This window comes from Halyomorpha halys, unplaced genomic scaffold (genome assembly GCF_000696795.3).
Source record: "Halyomorpha halys isolate HHAL.00 unplaced genomic scaffold, Hhal_1.1 Scaffold102.1, whole genome shotgun sequence".
Lineage (NCBI taxonomy): Eukaryota > Metazoa > Arthropoda > Insecta > Hemiptera > Pentatomidae > Halyomorpha > Halyomorpha halys.
This window is the reverse complement of record NW_027113828.1, coordinates 452,957-471,559: the sequence shown is the minus strand read 5'-3', so window position 1 is coordinate 471,559 and position 18,603 is coordinate 452,957. Positions and strand designations below refer to the sequence as shown.

Sequence of the window (18,603 nt, the reverse complement as noted above, 5' to 3'; positions counted from 1 at the left end):
AGGATCTCTTATTATTGTATAATAGAAGCTTATAATATTATAATATACAATTTATAGGGTCTCTTATTATTGTATAATAGAAGCTTATAACGTTTATCTTAGACAGAAGTAGTAGTTTTTATGACATTTGTCAAAATGAAATAATAAAATGTCGGTTTCATTATGTTCTGATAAAATGTTTGATTTATGAAAAACTCGGGAACCATTGGATATATAGATTGCCCACAATAAATGCATTTTAATTAACTACTGATTTTTTGTTACATTTTTTATGAAATTTTGTGCCTCAACTTGCTCAACGTAAACAGCTCTGTTAGGAATCATATTATAGTAAATTTCCTCCACTCTAAATTATGCTCTGTTAAGTCTTCTAGTGCTGTTGGTAGTTTTAACGATATCAAGCTTTGAAAAAAAAATTTTTTTTATCGTTTTGAGGCAACCGCCATTTTTTATTCTCCCTAATATATTTGGCAAACACACCCATTAAAATGATAAAAAATCGGGAAGAAATGCTTGAGATTTTCACATTTTCAGGATTCAGTGTTTTCGTAGCGAGCCCATAAATGGTATGAACATGTTTTAATATATTTAATGCCAAAGATAGTAATTTAGAAGATCAAAGATGGTAATGTAGAAGATCAAAGATAGTAATATAGAAGATCACAACGAAATGAAACAAACTAATAAACATCTCTAAATATTGGGTTAGTTGAGCGGCCATGCGCGAGCCCCAGTGCCTTAGAACCCGGAGCAGCTGACATATATTTTCGCAATCTTGACTTTTATTTGACTTTAAATCCCTCGACGCTTGCCAAGAGAGTTTTCCGCATTTTATCTTTCTCATATAGTACGGAGATCAGTTCATTGTCAACTGTATGACTTTTGAAACAATAATTTAAAATTTTCTTTATAGAACTAACTATAAAAAAAGATGAAAATTGGACGATGGCGGAGAGTTGCCTAGTGTTGTGGCCAACAAACAACACTAAATTAAGTATATATTGTTTTTTATTGCTAACAAAAACGGAATAATGTTGTATGGCTTCTCTCTCTCTCTCTCTCTCTCTCTCTCTCTCTCTCTCTCTCTCTCTCTCTCTCTCTCTCTCTCTCTCTCTCCTCTCCGTCTCTCCCCTCCCCCTTCCTCTCTCTCCCACATCCTCAGCAATCCTCTTATTATTATTTATTACCTGGAAGGTCCACAAGATGGAGGTTCCGTCTTGCAGGTAGGGTTGTTCTGGCACTCGGTCCTCCTGCAGTCGTCTTGGAGGCCGTTGTGCCGAGCACAGTCGCAGCCGGTCATCAGGAACCCACCGGCCAGTTCGTATGACTTCTTTCTGTTGATTGAAGTTGATAGTTTGTCACATTCTTTAAAATAAAATCGGTATTAACTTTCATATCAATTATTTTATAAAAGGCAATGGAAGTTGACTAAGCCAATATAATGAAGATCAAAAGGAAAGAAGACCGGATTGGGTAATGGATGGGGCTAGGAACTGCGAGGATAACACGAAGGATACCGCGAAGGGGATAAGGTCAGCAGGAGCTTCTTTGACTCTATCAAGAGGGGAAAAGAGATGTCGCAAAAATAACAGTATGCAATAACACATTCTTTTGGTGGCTATCAGCCGAGGAGGATAATGATGGTTATCAGCCGGGGAGATTGATGATGGCTATCAGCCGAGGAGGTTAATAATGGTTATCAGCCGAGGAGGTTAATGATGGTTATCAGCCGGGGAGGTTAATGATGGTTATCAGCCGGGGACTTTAATGATGGCTATCAACTGAGGTGGTTAGGGCATGTCTGAGTAAAACGTTCTATCTTGTGTTAATGCAAACAAGATAGATACGGCGGGAAGAATATCCATAGTAGGCACGAAATAAGGCGGCTGGACATTCAACATACTGAAGACCGGTAATTGTTATTTCTTTTCGAACGAACGGCCGTGTAGGCTATGTTAGATTGAGTGATAACTGATCAGTAGGCAGCTTACTGCGTTAGATGGCCTCGACAAGCCATGTCCATCAAGAGGAAATGATTATAGCTACGGAGAGAGTGCGGTGGAATCTAGACGGCATACCGTCAGAGGCGAAGTATGAAGTATAGGTATAGCCGGGATGGTTATAAGGAGAGGGGAGATGAAATCCCAGTCTTCATTGAGATGAAACTTCGGTCTGAAAAGATAGGAGCGGACGAACACTCGGGACACCTGGATATCAAGGACGAACCAGGAAGCTTCAACTCAAAAGGAAGAATAGAATTTGGAAAATGTTAAATTAACAATTTATATGTTTCAAAATAAGAGGAGATGCTTCTCAACTCATGTATTAATGTGGAGAACCGGCTAATCTTCTGGCCTCAAAGTCTCACAAACCATTCACTACAGAAAAGGACACCGAAAGAATTTGGTTTACCTTATTTTTTTTTCTTAGATAACTGTCGTCTTGTTACTTTACTATAAGAAGAAGTAACGGTAAAATATTTGCCGAAACATATTTATATACATAGACTAATTAAAACAACTAATGTTGTTTAAAATAATTAATTTTCTTTTTTGTTAATGTCTCGAGTGCAATGAGGTCTGCTAAAGCGCAATCTATCGTAGCAAAGGGCAGGCCAACTTATTAACCCCTAGATATAAAACAAGAGATGAACAATTTCGAACCCTCCGTCAGTGGAGTTAGGTACTGGCGCGATAGTTGGGACAAGATTGGCAACTTTAGCAAGATCTGGGAGGAATCAATTCAGAAATCCGAAAAGTTAAAATAAATCGATTGCCCCGAGAAAAAATAAACATGGTCATTTTCAGAAATAAGAAAAGTAAAAATGAAGTCTGTACTTGGACTTTTTTATTTTAATGTTATTTTTTAGTTGATTCTAAAGATAAAACTAACTAATTATTAGTTTTAGCCAAAGTTAACGCTTCATAACTAAAGGTTAGATGCTCATTCCAGATGATAGCTAATTCAGTTCTATGAGCCAACAGATTACAACTAATTGGTTAGTTTTAGTTTCCAATGCAACTAATTTAGCTTTAGTTATTGGTTAAAACTAGCTAATGCCCCAACTCTGGTGTAGGGACTTACACATAACAAATTATCAATGTGGTTTCTACTCCCCACCCCACCCTCTCCAGTGATGTATAAGATATCGGAGCGAAAGGTCATTCTGAGGATCTTAAAGACATACACATTGGTCAAAAATAATTTCCCTCCTTAGATACAAAAATAAAGAAGAGCAATACCTCTGAGCTACACCCATCGATCCCGCGGAGCCACCATATCCAGCGGATTGGCGACCACCGTGCCGATCGGAGTGCCGGCCATGTTCGTCGTGGTGGTCACCATGTCCATGCGACTCCTCGTGGCCCCCTCCGCCGTGGGAGTTGCGGTACTTGCTGGAGCCGACCGGGAAGTACTGGAGCTTAGAGTCGTTCTCGTGGGCGTGCTTCCAGTATTCGCTGGTCGGACGAAGCTCCATCACCGGGACGTTGACGATGTAGGGTGTCTCTACCGGCTGGATCGGCGACTTTCTGAAGTTGGGGTTCTTCCTGCAACAGTTGTATGAGTATTAAATTCATTTGCAATTTATAATAATAATGTGATTTATAGTACTAATTAAAATAATTTAACATTTAACTAACATAAACTTAAATTAAATATTAAAAACTCATGAAATAAAAAAAATATTTCTGCCCGTTTATATTTTAAACATTATTGCAGATGCATTTTAACAGTGTTTTTATTATTTTTATGATGGTCCTAAAATGATTTGACGTAAAATAGTTTTCTCTGTGGCCTCACATATTTCTTGCTATGTTGACTTCTCGGTAGACTGCACTAGATTCCATGATATACTGCATGGTCGATATAAAATAAAACGAATGGATGTTTTTTTTTTTCTTTTTTAATGGTCATTGATTGTCTTTTTATGTTTAATAATAATAAATAATTAGTTTTTAAACCTTAAAAAACTTAATATACTTTTTAGACGCAAATTAACACGCTTCATAGGCTTTCATAGATGTTATATTTCAAGTTGCCAGTGCAAAGGCGATCGTCGTATTCCCGGTAAAGACTCCATGATCCCGACATTCTGACAAAAATCACCTTTACAGTTATGTATTTAAATTTACAAATAAAAATACCCACTTCACTTGCAATTGATGAAACAAATGATTTTCATCAATGAAATGCATTATTATATTAATAAAAACTGTTTGAGAAAAGTACTCCCTTCACATTTGAATAGAAATTAACGATGCTATCTAGTGACAGATATAAGAAGTAGTAGGCTTCGGTTCCCATCTTGATCGCTACAAAAGGAGAAGCCTGAATCGTTTTTTGGCTGAGATTTGCACCACGAGTAGATAAACTACACCCCACTCAGGCAAAGGAACGGAAGGCAAGATGAAAGAGGGAATATGGCATCATTGAAGAACAAGACTTAAGTAAAGAAGATCAACCATCATGTTACCTACAGCATTTATTATTTCATATAACCCCAATACAATCCACAATCAAAATCAAATTCTTACTCTATTGTACAACCTTTTGGCCAACCCCGACATAACCATGTGTATAAATTAAATTTATACCCTATACCGCTATTATTTATTTATTTTAAATTCTATTTAATACAGTCCACTCCATTTATTACAACATAATTAATATTGACATATAATTAATTTGGGTAATATCCCCCCCCCCAACCTTTACTCCGGAGAATACCTAAATTATAAAAATAAAAAATGCTGAATAGGCGTCTATTTCAAAAGAATTACTTATAATTATTAAATAATTCTTAATTTACATTTATCAAATTAAATATAACTTTTTACTTATAAAATATGCACATTTTGCTATATTATTGAGTTAACAATGGTTTTTATATTTTTTTATATTGTGATTATTAATTAATATTTTTACAACATTTAAATCATAATTGTTTAAATTACAATGCCTCTATTCTGTTGTTAATAACAGTGAACACTTATTGATTTTATTTAATAAGATAAATATAAAAATATCACTACAATATGTTGCAACAATTGTATATTATTTTCTCAGTTCGATTTACACGATAATAATTTTAATATGATTTTTTTACTACCACTTTGCAAGCCCTCGGCATTGTACATTTTTCGAATTTTAGCCAGGTGTTTTATAATCTATGTTATTAATAATTCAATTTCTACAATATTCCGTCATATTGGATATTTATAGTTTAAAAAAATAAAATTTATTTTCTATTGAGAAAAACCATCCTTCACTTGTGGCTATTTTTGTATGCATGCGATGTTTATATCGTTTTTACATGTTTTCGAAATTCTACAGGTGCATGTTTTGCCAAACTATATCTGAAAATATGAAATAATGGCTAAAAATACTCCTCGAAATAATAATATTGTTATTTTCGGTGCTCATTTTCTACACCCTCTGCTCTGATCAAAATAGAACAAACGGCCATTCTTTTCTGTTTGCTATTCCTGAAATATGTTTCCCACAGAATTTTCTACTTCTGTGTAATGTTATGATGTGAATCATAACCTTCGTCATGAGATCTGACTGTGTACCACTGAGGAGGAAGCAGTAACCCTACTCTTCTTCCAAGTAAAAATGACGTTAGGGGGTGGGAATTAGGCCACGCCTCTTGAAGGTAACTTTTCGTTGAATATCTATATCTATAATCAAAATCCATTTAGCAGTTCTCGATAAATTCCTGCTCCTTTCTCTGTTCTATTCAAACTCATTTCAATATGAATATTATAGATCTTAATATATAAATGTATTTGCTTTTCTATACATTATGTTAAAGCCACCTCAAATCGACTATGTCTATTTGATGGAAAGCTTTAAAATGAACAAACGACAAACTGGTTCGGGTTAAAACATTTATTTGGTAAATTTAAACATTTTAAAAACTAAAACTAAAATAAACAAAAGATGACTAATGATGAAAACAAGTAAAAATAAAAAGGCCTCTCAGATGAAAATAAAATAGTTATATGAATTATGAAGATGGCAATAAACTAACTTACAAATAAATATATATAAATCAAATAGCGTCGACTAGGCAAGCTGCTCCACTCCGATAGGTCCGAGGAAGAGTTCTGCCGAGATGTTTAGGTCGCAGCTCTTGTAGCTAAATACACCGCTGTAATGGTCTAAAGTTGGTGTAGTGGCTCATCGATAGTCCAAACATCCAAAAGTTGTATTAATGTATTAGGCGAGCCGACAAAATGAACGCAGACAGGGCTGGTTACACACGTTCATAGCCACTAATTCATCCGGAACTCATATTAAAGTCGAAACACAGAAAAGGTCTGGTTCCGAACTGTAATGACGGTTAACTGACTAAAATTGTCCAAACTATTAAATTATAAATGCAGACAGGGCTGCTTAGACGCTGCCATGTTGACTAATTAGCCGGAACTGCTATAAAAAACTAAGATGGTCGGTCCGTTGCTAGGTGACGCCTTAGCAACAATTGTCAACCCCTAGCAACTGTCTGTATTGCTCATTATAACACACAAATATAATTACAATTTTTCTTTTCATATAAATAAATCCAATTAAATTAATATAAATAAAAATAAACGTTATTAAATTAAACACTAACACTTACAATTTGTGTGTTTTAATGAGCAATAGAGACAGTTGCTAAGGGCTGATAATTGTTGCTAAGGCCTCACCTAGCAACGGACCGACCATCTTAGTTTTTTATAGCAGTTCCGGCTAATTAGTCAACATGGTAGCGTCTAATATTATAGTAAATATTATTTGTAAGGTAATTATATATTATGACGTTAACAAAGTAAGTAGTGAATATAAATGGATGAATAGTCGAATATGGTGTACCGGACGCCTCGCCTACGAAAAGAATATACCTCGCTCTAGAAGCGTCCCCCCTCCCCCTCCATAATATTCCTTCTTCCAAGCCTAAATTAACAGTTGAAAAAAAAATTATCTACCCAATCTTTATTTTATTTATTAATTGTTCAAAGTTAATGAAATGCATCAGCTGTGTCATTTAATAAAAAATAAATAGTTATTTGATGATTACTCAACAATTTTCTCAGATGATAATTTTAATCAGCCAGTTTTCTTTTTTTTAAATTTTAATTATAACATGTTATATTTTGATACATTAAACTTGACTGGATGCATGACCCATACACTTCTAGATGATACTGTACGATAGAATATCGCCGACATAATGGCACATCTGATTAACACAAGTTTTGTATTTATTTTTCGTTTGAGGTACTCGATAGATTGTACCATAGACTGGAGTTAGTTTGTGCCAGCTCTAATAGCTTTAGGGAAGGGTCTCAGTATAGAGACTATCTATCGAATATGTCCAATTCTAAATAAAAAAAAAAATTTCAGATGTATCATTATTAAAGAAAAGCAACTACAATCACTGTAGAAGATTGGAATTGATTTCAGTGTAAACGTAGTGTCTGCTAACTGTCATTCGCTTAATATAGGAAAACGTTGTTTACTTTTATAATAATAAATAAATACAATCATATCAACTGGATAATATAATAGAAATATCAGTAACTGTTTAATAAAAGCGCAATAACCGTTATTCTTTTAGTAAAGTTTTTATTACTGCACTTTTATTGAACAGTAATAGGTATTGACCATTGCTAATACTATAATAGATTAACAGTTATATGACTTAATAGATTTCATTTTGAGATATTAAAAGTTAAAAAATTCTGTATTTTTTTTTATTTTTTTTTTTTAATAAACAATTTCTCTTGATTAAATTGGTCTAGAAATCCTTAAAATTATTGTTTTAAAGATTCAATATATGTAAGCCTTCAACGCCCTTATAGCTTGTACAGTGCTGGTTATGTTAACTAATGGCTTCTATTATAGTTATGCTAACTATAGAACATATAGTGTTGTTCCTACTATTTAAAATATAGAGCTCCGAATGAAAAATTATTTTTTTGAAGGTTTTGAAACAGCCGCCATTTTGTATCCCCCCTACCTATACTTGGCAGACTCATCAATTTTGACTATTAATTATACACAGTTTTCATTAAAGTAATTAAAAATTGGGGTGAGATAACTGTCTTTTTTCTCCTCTAGGTACTATCAGTTTTCATCTTCTACAGTACAATATCATCTCTACCTTTACCATATCTACATCTGTCTACTCACCTGCTAATTATTCTCAATCTACAGTCACCTCTAATACATTCACATTATATTATTTTTTAGTTCCATTTTTATAATAGTAGTCATTAAATTTTATTATTGTAATAAAACAACTTGCAATTTATCTTGATTTATCAGAACGTTTTTAATTTATTAATATTTATCTTCCAAGAACTCATTAGGTTAGGTTTTATTTTGTACCCAATTCAATAGTTAATGTTTGCTTCTCTTTATTTTATTTATTCTCTTATGAGTACGTCGAATTCCAACGGCGCAAGTTGGTGCAAAATTTAATGATTGACTACTGAACAAAACCTATGAGTAAAACTTTATAGTGTGGCGAACTGTTGTTGAATGGTTATACTATTTAAAATAATTTATAACCTCGTTGTTGTAACATGGTTTGATAAGATAGTAACCTCTCCTATTGTTATCGATCAGAAGATTCATTTAGTTTCCGTGTTGTTATGTAGTCGAATTTTATTCTGAGCAATATTTTCCAATCTATCTATAATGGTAAATATTTAGATCCATATTGTAATACTACTTAGAAATGAACATTAACCGATAGAATCAAACTTTTTGTACGGCGATAAAAAGGCCCCAGCCATATTTAATGTTGTCTACAATATAAAAAGAGTTGAAATTGTGCATAGATGGTTGTTTCTTTTAAAAAACGAAAGATGAAAATAGAAGGCGGCACCCGCAATTCATGCATATACCTAATAGCAATTTATATCAAGGATTATTTTTTATTTCTTCACCGCCATCATGATTATTAACAGCTGTAATATCAATAGACCCTAAATCGAAGTACACTAATACATTCTAACCAAAAAAATTTTTTTTCTTGCGGCAACCCCCTACAACTATGTGTAAATTAGTGAATATATTTTATTCTGTCAATTTATGTTTTATTTTCATTGTAATTAATTTTCAAATACTGTCAACTAATATTAACCCAACTTGCATATTCTAAACCAAGGTAATATGGTGGCCTTCAGTTGAAGTTATTAAAAGTGAATACTGTAAAATAGGTTATCTAGCTGTAAAATAGATCATTTCAATAACTAATAACTGTTTTTAATCCCCCTGTCTACTTTTGTTATGCTGAACACAACTAAATAGACATTAACACTAATGTAAAAAATTATGTATTTGGTAATGCAACTGTGAGATGGCAACACTGAGGAAATGTTACTTTTGAAGGCGTTTTTTATTTAATTATTTGTGCGTTTTTATGATCGTGGATAAAGTTTTAGTCATTGCAGCGTTGCCAAAGACTCTTTATTTCATGTGATTGCAGAAAAGCGGCTCAACCCAGACCAAGCCTCTGCCATGTATTATATAATATGTATGTACTCACATGTTGACATATCCTGGATACTCGACGATGGGTTTGCGATCGCTGTTGTTCCTCCTGACGCAGGGGGTGTCGTCCATCTGCTCCAAGATGCACCGGATCTGGTTGAGGTAGTTCTGCCTCCTCTCCCCCGTCGCGTGGCACAGTACCTCGTCTTGGTCAATCATCTTTGCTCTTTTGCTTTGGAATTTATAATTTACTAAAAATTTTTGATCGAGGTTCCGAAATAAAAGATAATTTTGTGAAGAATTAATTTATGTTGTGAAATGTTGTCTGTGTCGTGTATTGCATGTGTGCGCTAGGCGAACACATGTTTATTTTTTTTTTATTAGTTTACCTTACCTTATTCTATAAATTAATTACATTAGGCCTACTCCATGAACCTCTTTTGACTGGCAGGTCCTTTCGGGGTCCATGATTTGGAATGGAAAACCGTACTCCTTCGAGTGTGACACAATTTAGTTTATTACAAAGCTAGAGTCAGTTGGATTGGGGAGAGAGGGGGGCTGTTTGTAGCTGAGGGAGTTAAGCGACTGCCTTATGACTGCAGCGATACCGGCTCAAATCCAGCCTGTTGGGTTTACTTTTATTTCTATGGTGGTCCCTGGAAATAAAAAATTGACTTCTCACCTGGGTTAGAATAGGTTAGTAACCTTTTTATAACCCCCCTGTATGTCAGAACGACGAGAAAAGGGGTAATTTTTTTTTCGTTCGCTATCCCTAAGGTCTTTGGATAAGGGTTAAGTAGTAATTGTGGATAGGGGTAAGTAAGTAATTCATTGCTATATTTCATATTTAGCAACTATTAGATTAGGAAAGGAAAAAAGTTTTTTAGGCTGAAAAATTGTTTTGTTGATTTTTTTTAATTATTACCTTTTTAGAGAGAACCTTTTAATTGTAAATAACTCAGGTTTTTTTTCCATAAATACTTATTAGAAATATACGTTATATATTTGCAGTACTACTGAGGGTATATTATATATTTGGAGTACCAGTGAGAGTATATTATATATTTGGAGTACCAGTGAGAGTATATTATATATTTGCAGTACTAGCTTGGGGATATTATATATTTGCAGTACTAGTGAGAGTATATTATATAAGTGGTTCATTTTTGGTCCTTAAAGCACAAGGCCCAATATACTTTCCATGGTGTTGTTGTATAATTAAACCACCAAACTGAATAGCAATTTTTATACATTTAACCTCCCAGATCTGTCTATATTATAACAAACAAGATATTGTAATTTTACAACATTCCCACCACTGCCACCATAATTTGCTCATAATTAAAGGACTGTTTAAAATATTCAATTGTTGATACATATAACCTTCTCTTGTCTATCTATACCAAACATATGAAATAATTTTATAACATTCCTATCGCTGCCACCATGTTTTGTTTATAGTTAAAAGACTGTTTAAACTGTTTTATTAAAGATCTATGATTTATATTATCATTTTATTAGAAACACAATGATATTAAAATTCAATTGCTTGTATAACATCCCCATGAATATCTAAAATAAACACATGGTATTGTAACTTTACTAAACATGGAAACACACTTGGGTTTTTTTTTCGCGTCGAAATCTTTGGAATCCAATATGAGTCGTCTTGGTCCGTCGACTTAACTCTATCAAAGTTTTGGAACCTCTCACTTATTCGAATTTCTTTTACTTAATCGATGTTTATCACATCTCTATGGAAGCCTCTTTGTTTTGATACCTCATTCTTTCAAAATCCATCACTCCTGTGGGCCGGAAAAGAAAAACCTATTTATCAGTGTAACGTTTCGGACAGAATTTTAAGCCTTCATTAGGGCTATAAAATAAAACATGATAACAACTATAACAGTTGAGAAGAAGGGCCGAAAGAAGAAACATGAGCATATTTCATTAGTTAGATATGTTTTCTTTCTTATTTTTTTTTTCATAACTGTAATTTTATGTAATTATTATTAAATCAAAATATTGATATTTCTTTAGTCCTTTTGTATTATACAACTTTCTATTTAATTTCTTTAATCCTGTTATTTTACGTACATATTTAATTAGCTACTTATCGTCGGTTTGGAAGAAGACTGTCACAATTCAAAATAATTTTTTGCAATTTGTCTATATTTTTATGTGGGAGAGTGTTACAAGTCACTATCTGGCAGGCACAGTATTACAACTTGTAACTAGCTTCAAAAAAGTATATATTAACAAATTGCAGTCGTTTTATTGTAAAAACATAAAAATTAATTATTTTGAGTTGTCAGTCTTCTTCATAACCGACGACGTTTTATTTCCGATTTTTTTCATTATATTATTTAAAATGATTTTTTACATATATTTACTATATATTGCTAATTACTAATTTGATTTTAGATCAAAATGTATTTTATTATTTCTCCTTTCATATTTTTTAATTTTATTATTACTTTTCTCATATAGACTTTGTCTTCGTATAAGACTTAGGTTATAACTTAGGCCTTTCAACTCTATTTTGTATCTATATTGTTAGTTGTTTTATTATTTTCTAACCAATCTAAAATTACTCTTATTCTTTAACATTACACTTTCAGCTGTATATTGTTCTCCAGGTAATTCCCTTTCCTATAGCCATCTTGACTCCTTATTCCGGTTCTTTCTTTATTCCTAATCTTTCATCCTGAACAACCCCTGATAATCCTCCTAGACGTTTGAAAAGAAGATGGCCACAGGACCTTCTAATTTAAATTAATGCTTGAAGTACCACCGATGGGTGGTTCCTTCCCAAGATTTTCAAGTGTAAATAAAACATACAACATATTTACTTATTGTATTTATTACTTGTACATTTGTAAATCACATTGAATATATAAATTTAAAAACAACTCTTATTAATTATGGTTAACATTTCTTGTTCTTAGTTGCGGCAAGTTTCCCCTTCCCGTTTTAAGCTAATATTTCAAAAGTTATATATTACCGTCGGTCCCCGGGACTCTTTGGGTGGGTCCGCCGGGGAAGGATTGTTTTTTTTGTTGTGTAAAAGGCAAACTGGAAGAGGAAAACTTATAACTAAGATAATTAAATTGAACAATATTTAAAAAGCGCCTGAAATTGAAAACGGCATGAAGGCACTGATGAAATTAGAATCCTTCATTAGTCGCTTCGTGCCGTTTTTGCCCTGGCCAAAACGTTGCTACTAATAAATTAGTTTTTACTATATCAGTTAATATCGATATACTTAATATATACTAAATCGATATTTATAATAGGTCCTTTGTGTTGCTAAGATCAAGACCGAGGAGAAAGGCTACTATAGTTCTCATTGATCTTTTTATTTACTAATAATTTTGTTTTAGGAATTTTTGTTATTATATGATGTCCAGCTATCGGTCATTGGGTGGACTTGAAGAACTTCTGGGCGGTGGGGCAGCAGACGCAGCTCCTCCTGGGACAGGGCAGGAGCTGCGGCTCAGCGGGGGCGGCGGTGCCCCCCGAAGGGAGGGCCCATGGCGGCGAGGCGTGCACGCTCTGGGCCGGGGGCACGTCCACGTAGACCACGTTCTGCACCTGGTCCTTGTTCTTCATCATCTTCTTGTACTCCGAGGTGGGGCGGATCTCGAGGAGCGGCACGTGGGTGATGGTGGGCACCGAGTCCGGGTCTTCGACGAACCGCGGCTGCTTCTTCTCTGTAACATCAAGGCAAGTCTGAGACCGCGTGTGCTGTAGACCGCACTAGTTAATAATATTCGATCTATGGCTGTTATTGTAAACAGTGTTCAATGTTATAAACTAAATTGTTCTTCCTAAGAATTCGACTGAGGTTAACCTAACTGGCCGCTTTGGGACCAGAGAAAATTACTTTTTCTTTATCTCCTTGGCCTAATGATATAGTTAAACTTTATCTCTACTGAAGGCAAGAAGTAGCCATCAAGTCACAAACATCACATCCCTTCTAGACCCTTTCTCCCCTTCTTGCTGAGATCTCATTGGTTACAACCCCCGGGGCGTAAGCTCCTCTTCTTGAAAACCTCCTTCTTCTAATTTTAAAATACCCAATTAGATTAATTCTCTCTGTCCTCACCTCTTACCTACACGAAATGTGATTGGACAAAGTCTTCCCCTACTAGGCTAACATCCCTTTTCTCGTCTTCACTTATGAATTTAAATGTAGTCCTAATAGTACAAGAGCCCAAGAGGAGAACGGAGGCAGCTATCTCACCCCAATTTTGGATTACTTTGATGAAAAATATATATAATTACTAATCATAACTGATGAGTCTGCCAAGTATAGGTAGGGGGAATAAAAAAAAACCGTGCCCGTGTAGGCCTCATAGAGGCGACATATTTCCGTGACAACGTATACTCTATAATCCTCTTACCCCCACCAGCTCACTCTTACCCATCCCCACCACTACCTTCTCCGTTACGGGACACTTTTGCCTGCATGACTCTCAGCATCTATAATCCTCTTACCCCCACTACTACACTACTAATTACCTCCCCCACAATCTACTTCCGTTACGGGACACTTTTTCTAACATGGCATCCCGCAAAATGATTTATAAGACGTTGTCACGTCAAAAATGGTTTTTGAAAGCGATTAAAAAATTTAATTTTTCATTCGGAGCTTTATATCTTAAAAAGTAGGAACAACACAAGAAAACCTAAGAGAACGTCATTTAAAGAAGAGTAAATTTCCTAAAATATGAGCCCTAATAGAGTTATTTACGTTAAATAGTTCTCGAGATATTGCTTTTTAAAAAGCAACATTTCATAAAAATGTATGGGACGTACTGAAAGATCATTACTTAGTAAATTTATTTTGAAAAATATATATCTCCAAAACCATTTGACGTACAGATGTCTATTAGCACTCAAATTAAAACTAGTTTAATGAGCTATAAAGTAGTTTATGATGTTTATCTTCGTAGGAGTAATAGTTTTCATGAAATCTGCTAGTATAAATTGATTTATAGTTGTTCGGACAAATTTTGATTTACTAAATTTATATTCATATGTAAATATCATAAAAACTACTACCCCTACGAAGATAAGTGTTATAAACTACTTCTTAGTAAGTTAAATTTACTTTATTGTGAGTTTATTTTGTCAAATATCATAAAAACTACTAGTCCTAAAAAGATAAACATTATTAACTATTTTATAGTAAATTTAACTAGCTTTAATTTGAGCGCTGGCAGACATCTGTACGTCCAATGGTTTCTGAAATGATGATTTTCATAAATCAAACTTATTGTCCGACAACTATAAATCAATTTATTTTACCATATATCATGAAAACTGCTACTCCTACAACGATAAACGTCATAAACCACTTCATAGGCCATTAAACTAGCTTTAATTTGAGTGCTAATAGACATCTGTACGTCACATAGTTCCTGAGATATAGATTTCTCAAAATAAATTAAATAAATACTAATCTCTCAGAAGATTTTTAAGAAATTTTACTTTTTAAAAAGCTATATCTCAAGAACTATTGGACCTAAATAGCACTTTTAAGGCTAATATTTCAGCAAATTTACTCTTCTTTAAATAATGTGCTCTTAGGTTTTCTAGTGTTGTTGGTAGTTTTAAGATATAGAGCTCCGAATGAAAAATTAGTGTTTTTCAAGGTTTCGAAACAGCCGCCATTTTTTATTCCCCCAAACTATACTTGGCAGACTCATCAATTCAGACTTTTAATTATACATAGTTTTCATTAAAGTAATCAAAAATTGAGGTGAGATAACTGCCTTTTTTTCTTCCCGGCACTTGTACTTATAAAGTCAACAGAACTGTCATTACCCTTAAGATATGAAGTAACTTCAGGCTTACTTCCTATTTTTTTTTTCGGCCAAGACTTCCATTGGAGTCCTATACTGCCTCACCATGGTTGGGGGTCAAAGTTCTTCATTTTGTGGGACCACCACGCAATGAAAAAAGTCGACCGTCCCAGGTCGGATTCGAACCGGCACCGCCAATAGACATCAAAAATTGGTAAGACTGTGTCTTAACCACTGAGCTATGGGCGGCCCTACTTCCTATTTTGTCAGAAGTTAGTTTCAATGTTGATGCAACATTGTATTTTACAATAAAGAGTAAATCTCTAAGTCTCTATTGACTTCCAGGATCTTTATCTATCATACGACTTTCGCTTACCGCTCTACTTTGAGTTTTTATAAATCTAACTTAGTTTGATGACTGAAAATTGAGTCACCCTGAAATATCTTTATATATACTTTTTGTTACTTTCAAGAGACTGATCGTGTAAACAAAATACTTTGTATCCAAGTTAAGCCTCGAAACACTTTGTATTATTTCTTTCAAAGTTTAACGTTTCGACCAATACAGCCATTCTCAAGAACAATCTTAAATAACAGCTGTTCGTAGCATCCTGCACAGAGCTCTAATCATCTAAAGTGAAAATAATAAATTTAATTTATGCTTATCATTTGTATGCGTTATTTTGACGTCCACCGATAGGTGTTGTCATCTGGTCGGGCCATATTGGATGTAATTTTCAGAATAATTCGGAAAAATAAAGAAATAAAAAATAGCGAAAGGGAAAAATGCTCTACGCATGCGCCCGCAGCCGCCTGTCTAAGTCCAATTTGTGTCAGAGACATTTTATACGGACCTGTAAAGTGGGACGAAACGCTGCTTGCCATTAAATAGTTTTTTATTATTTTGTAGCTTTATTGACCAGGACGGATCAGTTTACAATCTATTATAAATCTCATATTCGAAAGTGGCTTTGGAACAAATTTATGGACGTGCCAACATTTTATTAATGATAAATCAAATTTCAAAAGTGTTTGGAATCTCTAGGTACGCCGTAAAACGGTATGGCATCCAGAAATTAAATTAAATCTTTCTTTTTTTAATAGAAAATACCACTTTAAGGATGTTGTCCTGTAATATCTGTAAAAAAGAAATCCGATAAGGGGTAACTCTAAGAATGGAAGGGAAAGTTTTGGCTATTAACCTAAAGTACTTGACGACCTGCGGTACTTTACTACTTAAAGGGTACAGGCGTCCTCTTTGGCGGCACAATTTCTAGATGATGCAGGTTTTTTCTTCAGTAGAAAGTAACTTGGGAAGTGGAGCCTTCTCACATGCCTCTAGGTACTTCGACAGCTGTCACGTGATTATATCGATATTAATGATACTCTGAGGGATCCGTGGTAGTACGTCCCATGTAGGGACAAGGCACATTAATTGATTCTCAGATAGTTCGTAAAGTGGAAATATTTAAATTTAAAAAATCTGTACCGCTGTAACCTTAGAAGGGCATTACTTTGTCAGGAAGTACTGTTACTATAACTACGGTTGTACAAGGAGGTGATTTGGTCAGAGTCAAGATCGACCGCCAGATTTTTACCCAATTAAGTGTACCTAATTTATGAGGGAGAGTAGACCCAGGAGAGCTCCGGAACCCACAGGACTGACTCCATGACATGTAACAGAATAATTATCTGCCACAGCTGGATTCGAACCCAGGTCAATAATTTGTATTATTGATTTTTCCAATATCAGGATGGATGTTCCTTCTTTTGCTTTGGTAACAATTTTGTTTCTTCAAAATTCATCAGTGAACAGGTTTTGTTTCTGCATAATTTTGTTGGTTAAGCTGTCATAACTTGTGATTAAAAAACCACAACTTTCACTTGTTAGTTTATATACGTCCCCATGTTTTGTGTGACCGATATTTTTGTGATATTCAAATAAATCTAATGACCTAGGAATGCGAAAATGAACAAAAAAAATTTATTTTTCTGTTGCTACAAAAGTATGCATTTTAGGGCGCCTCGAGATGGGAATGACTAATGTTAATTTTGCTTCTGCTAAGGAAAGGAGAATAGTTTAACTAAATCTAACCAAAGAGCCATGCGATCGGGAAACATGGGGCCATTTCGATTTCTGCCGTTCGATTACCAAGCCTTTGTTTTTCCCGACTTATCGATTTGGCACATCAAGAACTGAGAGTGCCCTAGATCTGTCAAACCCTCTGCTTTACCTATCTAAATAATTGAGTACCTTGAATGTACTTTTTTATTGAACAGAGAGTGATAGGTTCATAACAGTACCTTACTTAACATGAACTAAGGTGTTTTACTATTATCGAACTCATAGTATAAACTTGGATTAAACCTAAGTTTCTTTACGTATCTTGAGCCTAGAGTTTCCTACCAATCTATAACCTAGAATGTCCTACCAATCTCAAACCTAGAGTATTTCACCGATCTTGATAATAAATCGTCATGAACCAAGAGTATTTGCTAAGATTGGTAAATATTGAATGTAGAGTATCTTGTCAATTTTTAGCCTGCAGTATCTTGAACCTAAATAAGTTACTAATCTTGAATCTAGAGTGATTTAATAACTACCATAATCTTGAACATGGAGTGTCTTTCAAATCCTGATGGTTGAGTGTTTTACCAATTTTTAACCTAGATTTTCTAACCTGTCTTGAACCTAGACCAGCTTGTAATTTTTTAACCCGCAGAATCTTACCAATGTTGAATATAGAGTGTCTTAATCTACATTGTTTTCCACTCTTGAAGGTTAGATTTTCTAAACTGTCTTGAACCTATACCATCTTGTAAATTTTTAACCCACACTATCTTTCCAATCTTGAATGTAGAGAGTTTTACCGATCTCTAACCTAGATTTTCTTACCTATCTTGAATAAACTAGGTAAAAGTTTAGTAAGGCATAATAGGTTAAAGAACGATAGGACACTCAAGATTCAAGATTGGTAAGGTACAGTAGGTAGAATCTCAGCCTTCTGACGATCTAGGTTCAAGGCAGGTATAGGAAAGGACGGCCTAGGTAAGGCATTATAAGTAAGTCTTTAACCCGCAGTGACTTACCTAGGCCGTCCTTTCCAATACCTGCCTTGAGCCTAGATCGTCAGAAGCCTACCTACTGTACCTTACCAATCTTGAATCTTGAGTGTCCTATCGTTCTTTAGCCTATTATGCCTTAACTATACTTTAGCAAGGATTGTTATAGCTACTATACCACAGCCGGCTACCTAAGAACTATACTTTAGCAAGGATTGTTATAGCTACTATACCACAGGTGGCT

The 18,603-nt window shown here is 34.3% G+C and overlaps 2 protein-coding genes and 1 long non-coding RNA gene across 10 annotated transcripts in view; 1 reads left to right on the top strand and 2 right to left on the bottom strand.

The window, feature by feature from the left end:
- LOC106677533 (uncharacterized) overlaps positions 1 to 9,846 on the bottom strand; it is a 12,670-nt gene extending 2,824 nt beyond the window's left edge. The window contains exons 1-3 of the mRNA XM_014415533.3: positions 9,542 to 9,846; positions 3,243 to 3,548; positions 1,188 to 1,334 (exon numbers count right to left, since the gene is read on the bottom strand). Of these exons, the coding sequence (XP_014271019.1) occupies positions 1,188 to 1,334; positions 3,243 to 3,548; positions 9,542 to 9,705 (617 nt within the window). The 5' untranslated portion in view covers positions 9,706 to 9,846. The remainder of the gene's footprint in view (positions 1 to 1,187; positions 1,335 to 3,242; positions 3,549 to 9,541) is intronic.
- The window catches only part of tmod (tropomodulin), a 271,736-nt gene that overhangs the window by 107,552 nt on the left and 145,581 nt on the right, over positions 1 to 18,603 (top strand). The window lies entirely within an intron of this gene.
- Positions 12,825 to 18,603, bottom strand: part of LOC106677534 (uncharacterized) — a 6,292-nt gene continuing 513 nt past the window's right edge. The window contains exon 2 of the long non-coding RNA XR_010844462.1: positions 12,825 to 13,199. This is a non-coding gene — a long non-coding RNA (uncharacterized lncRNA). The remainder of the gene's footprint in view (positions 13,200 to 18,603) is intronic.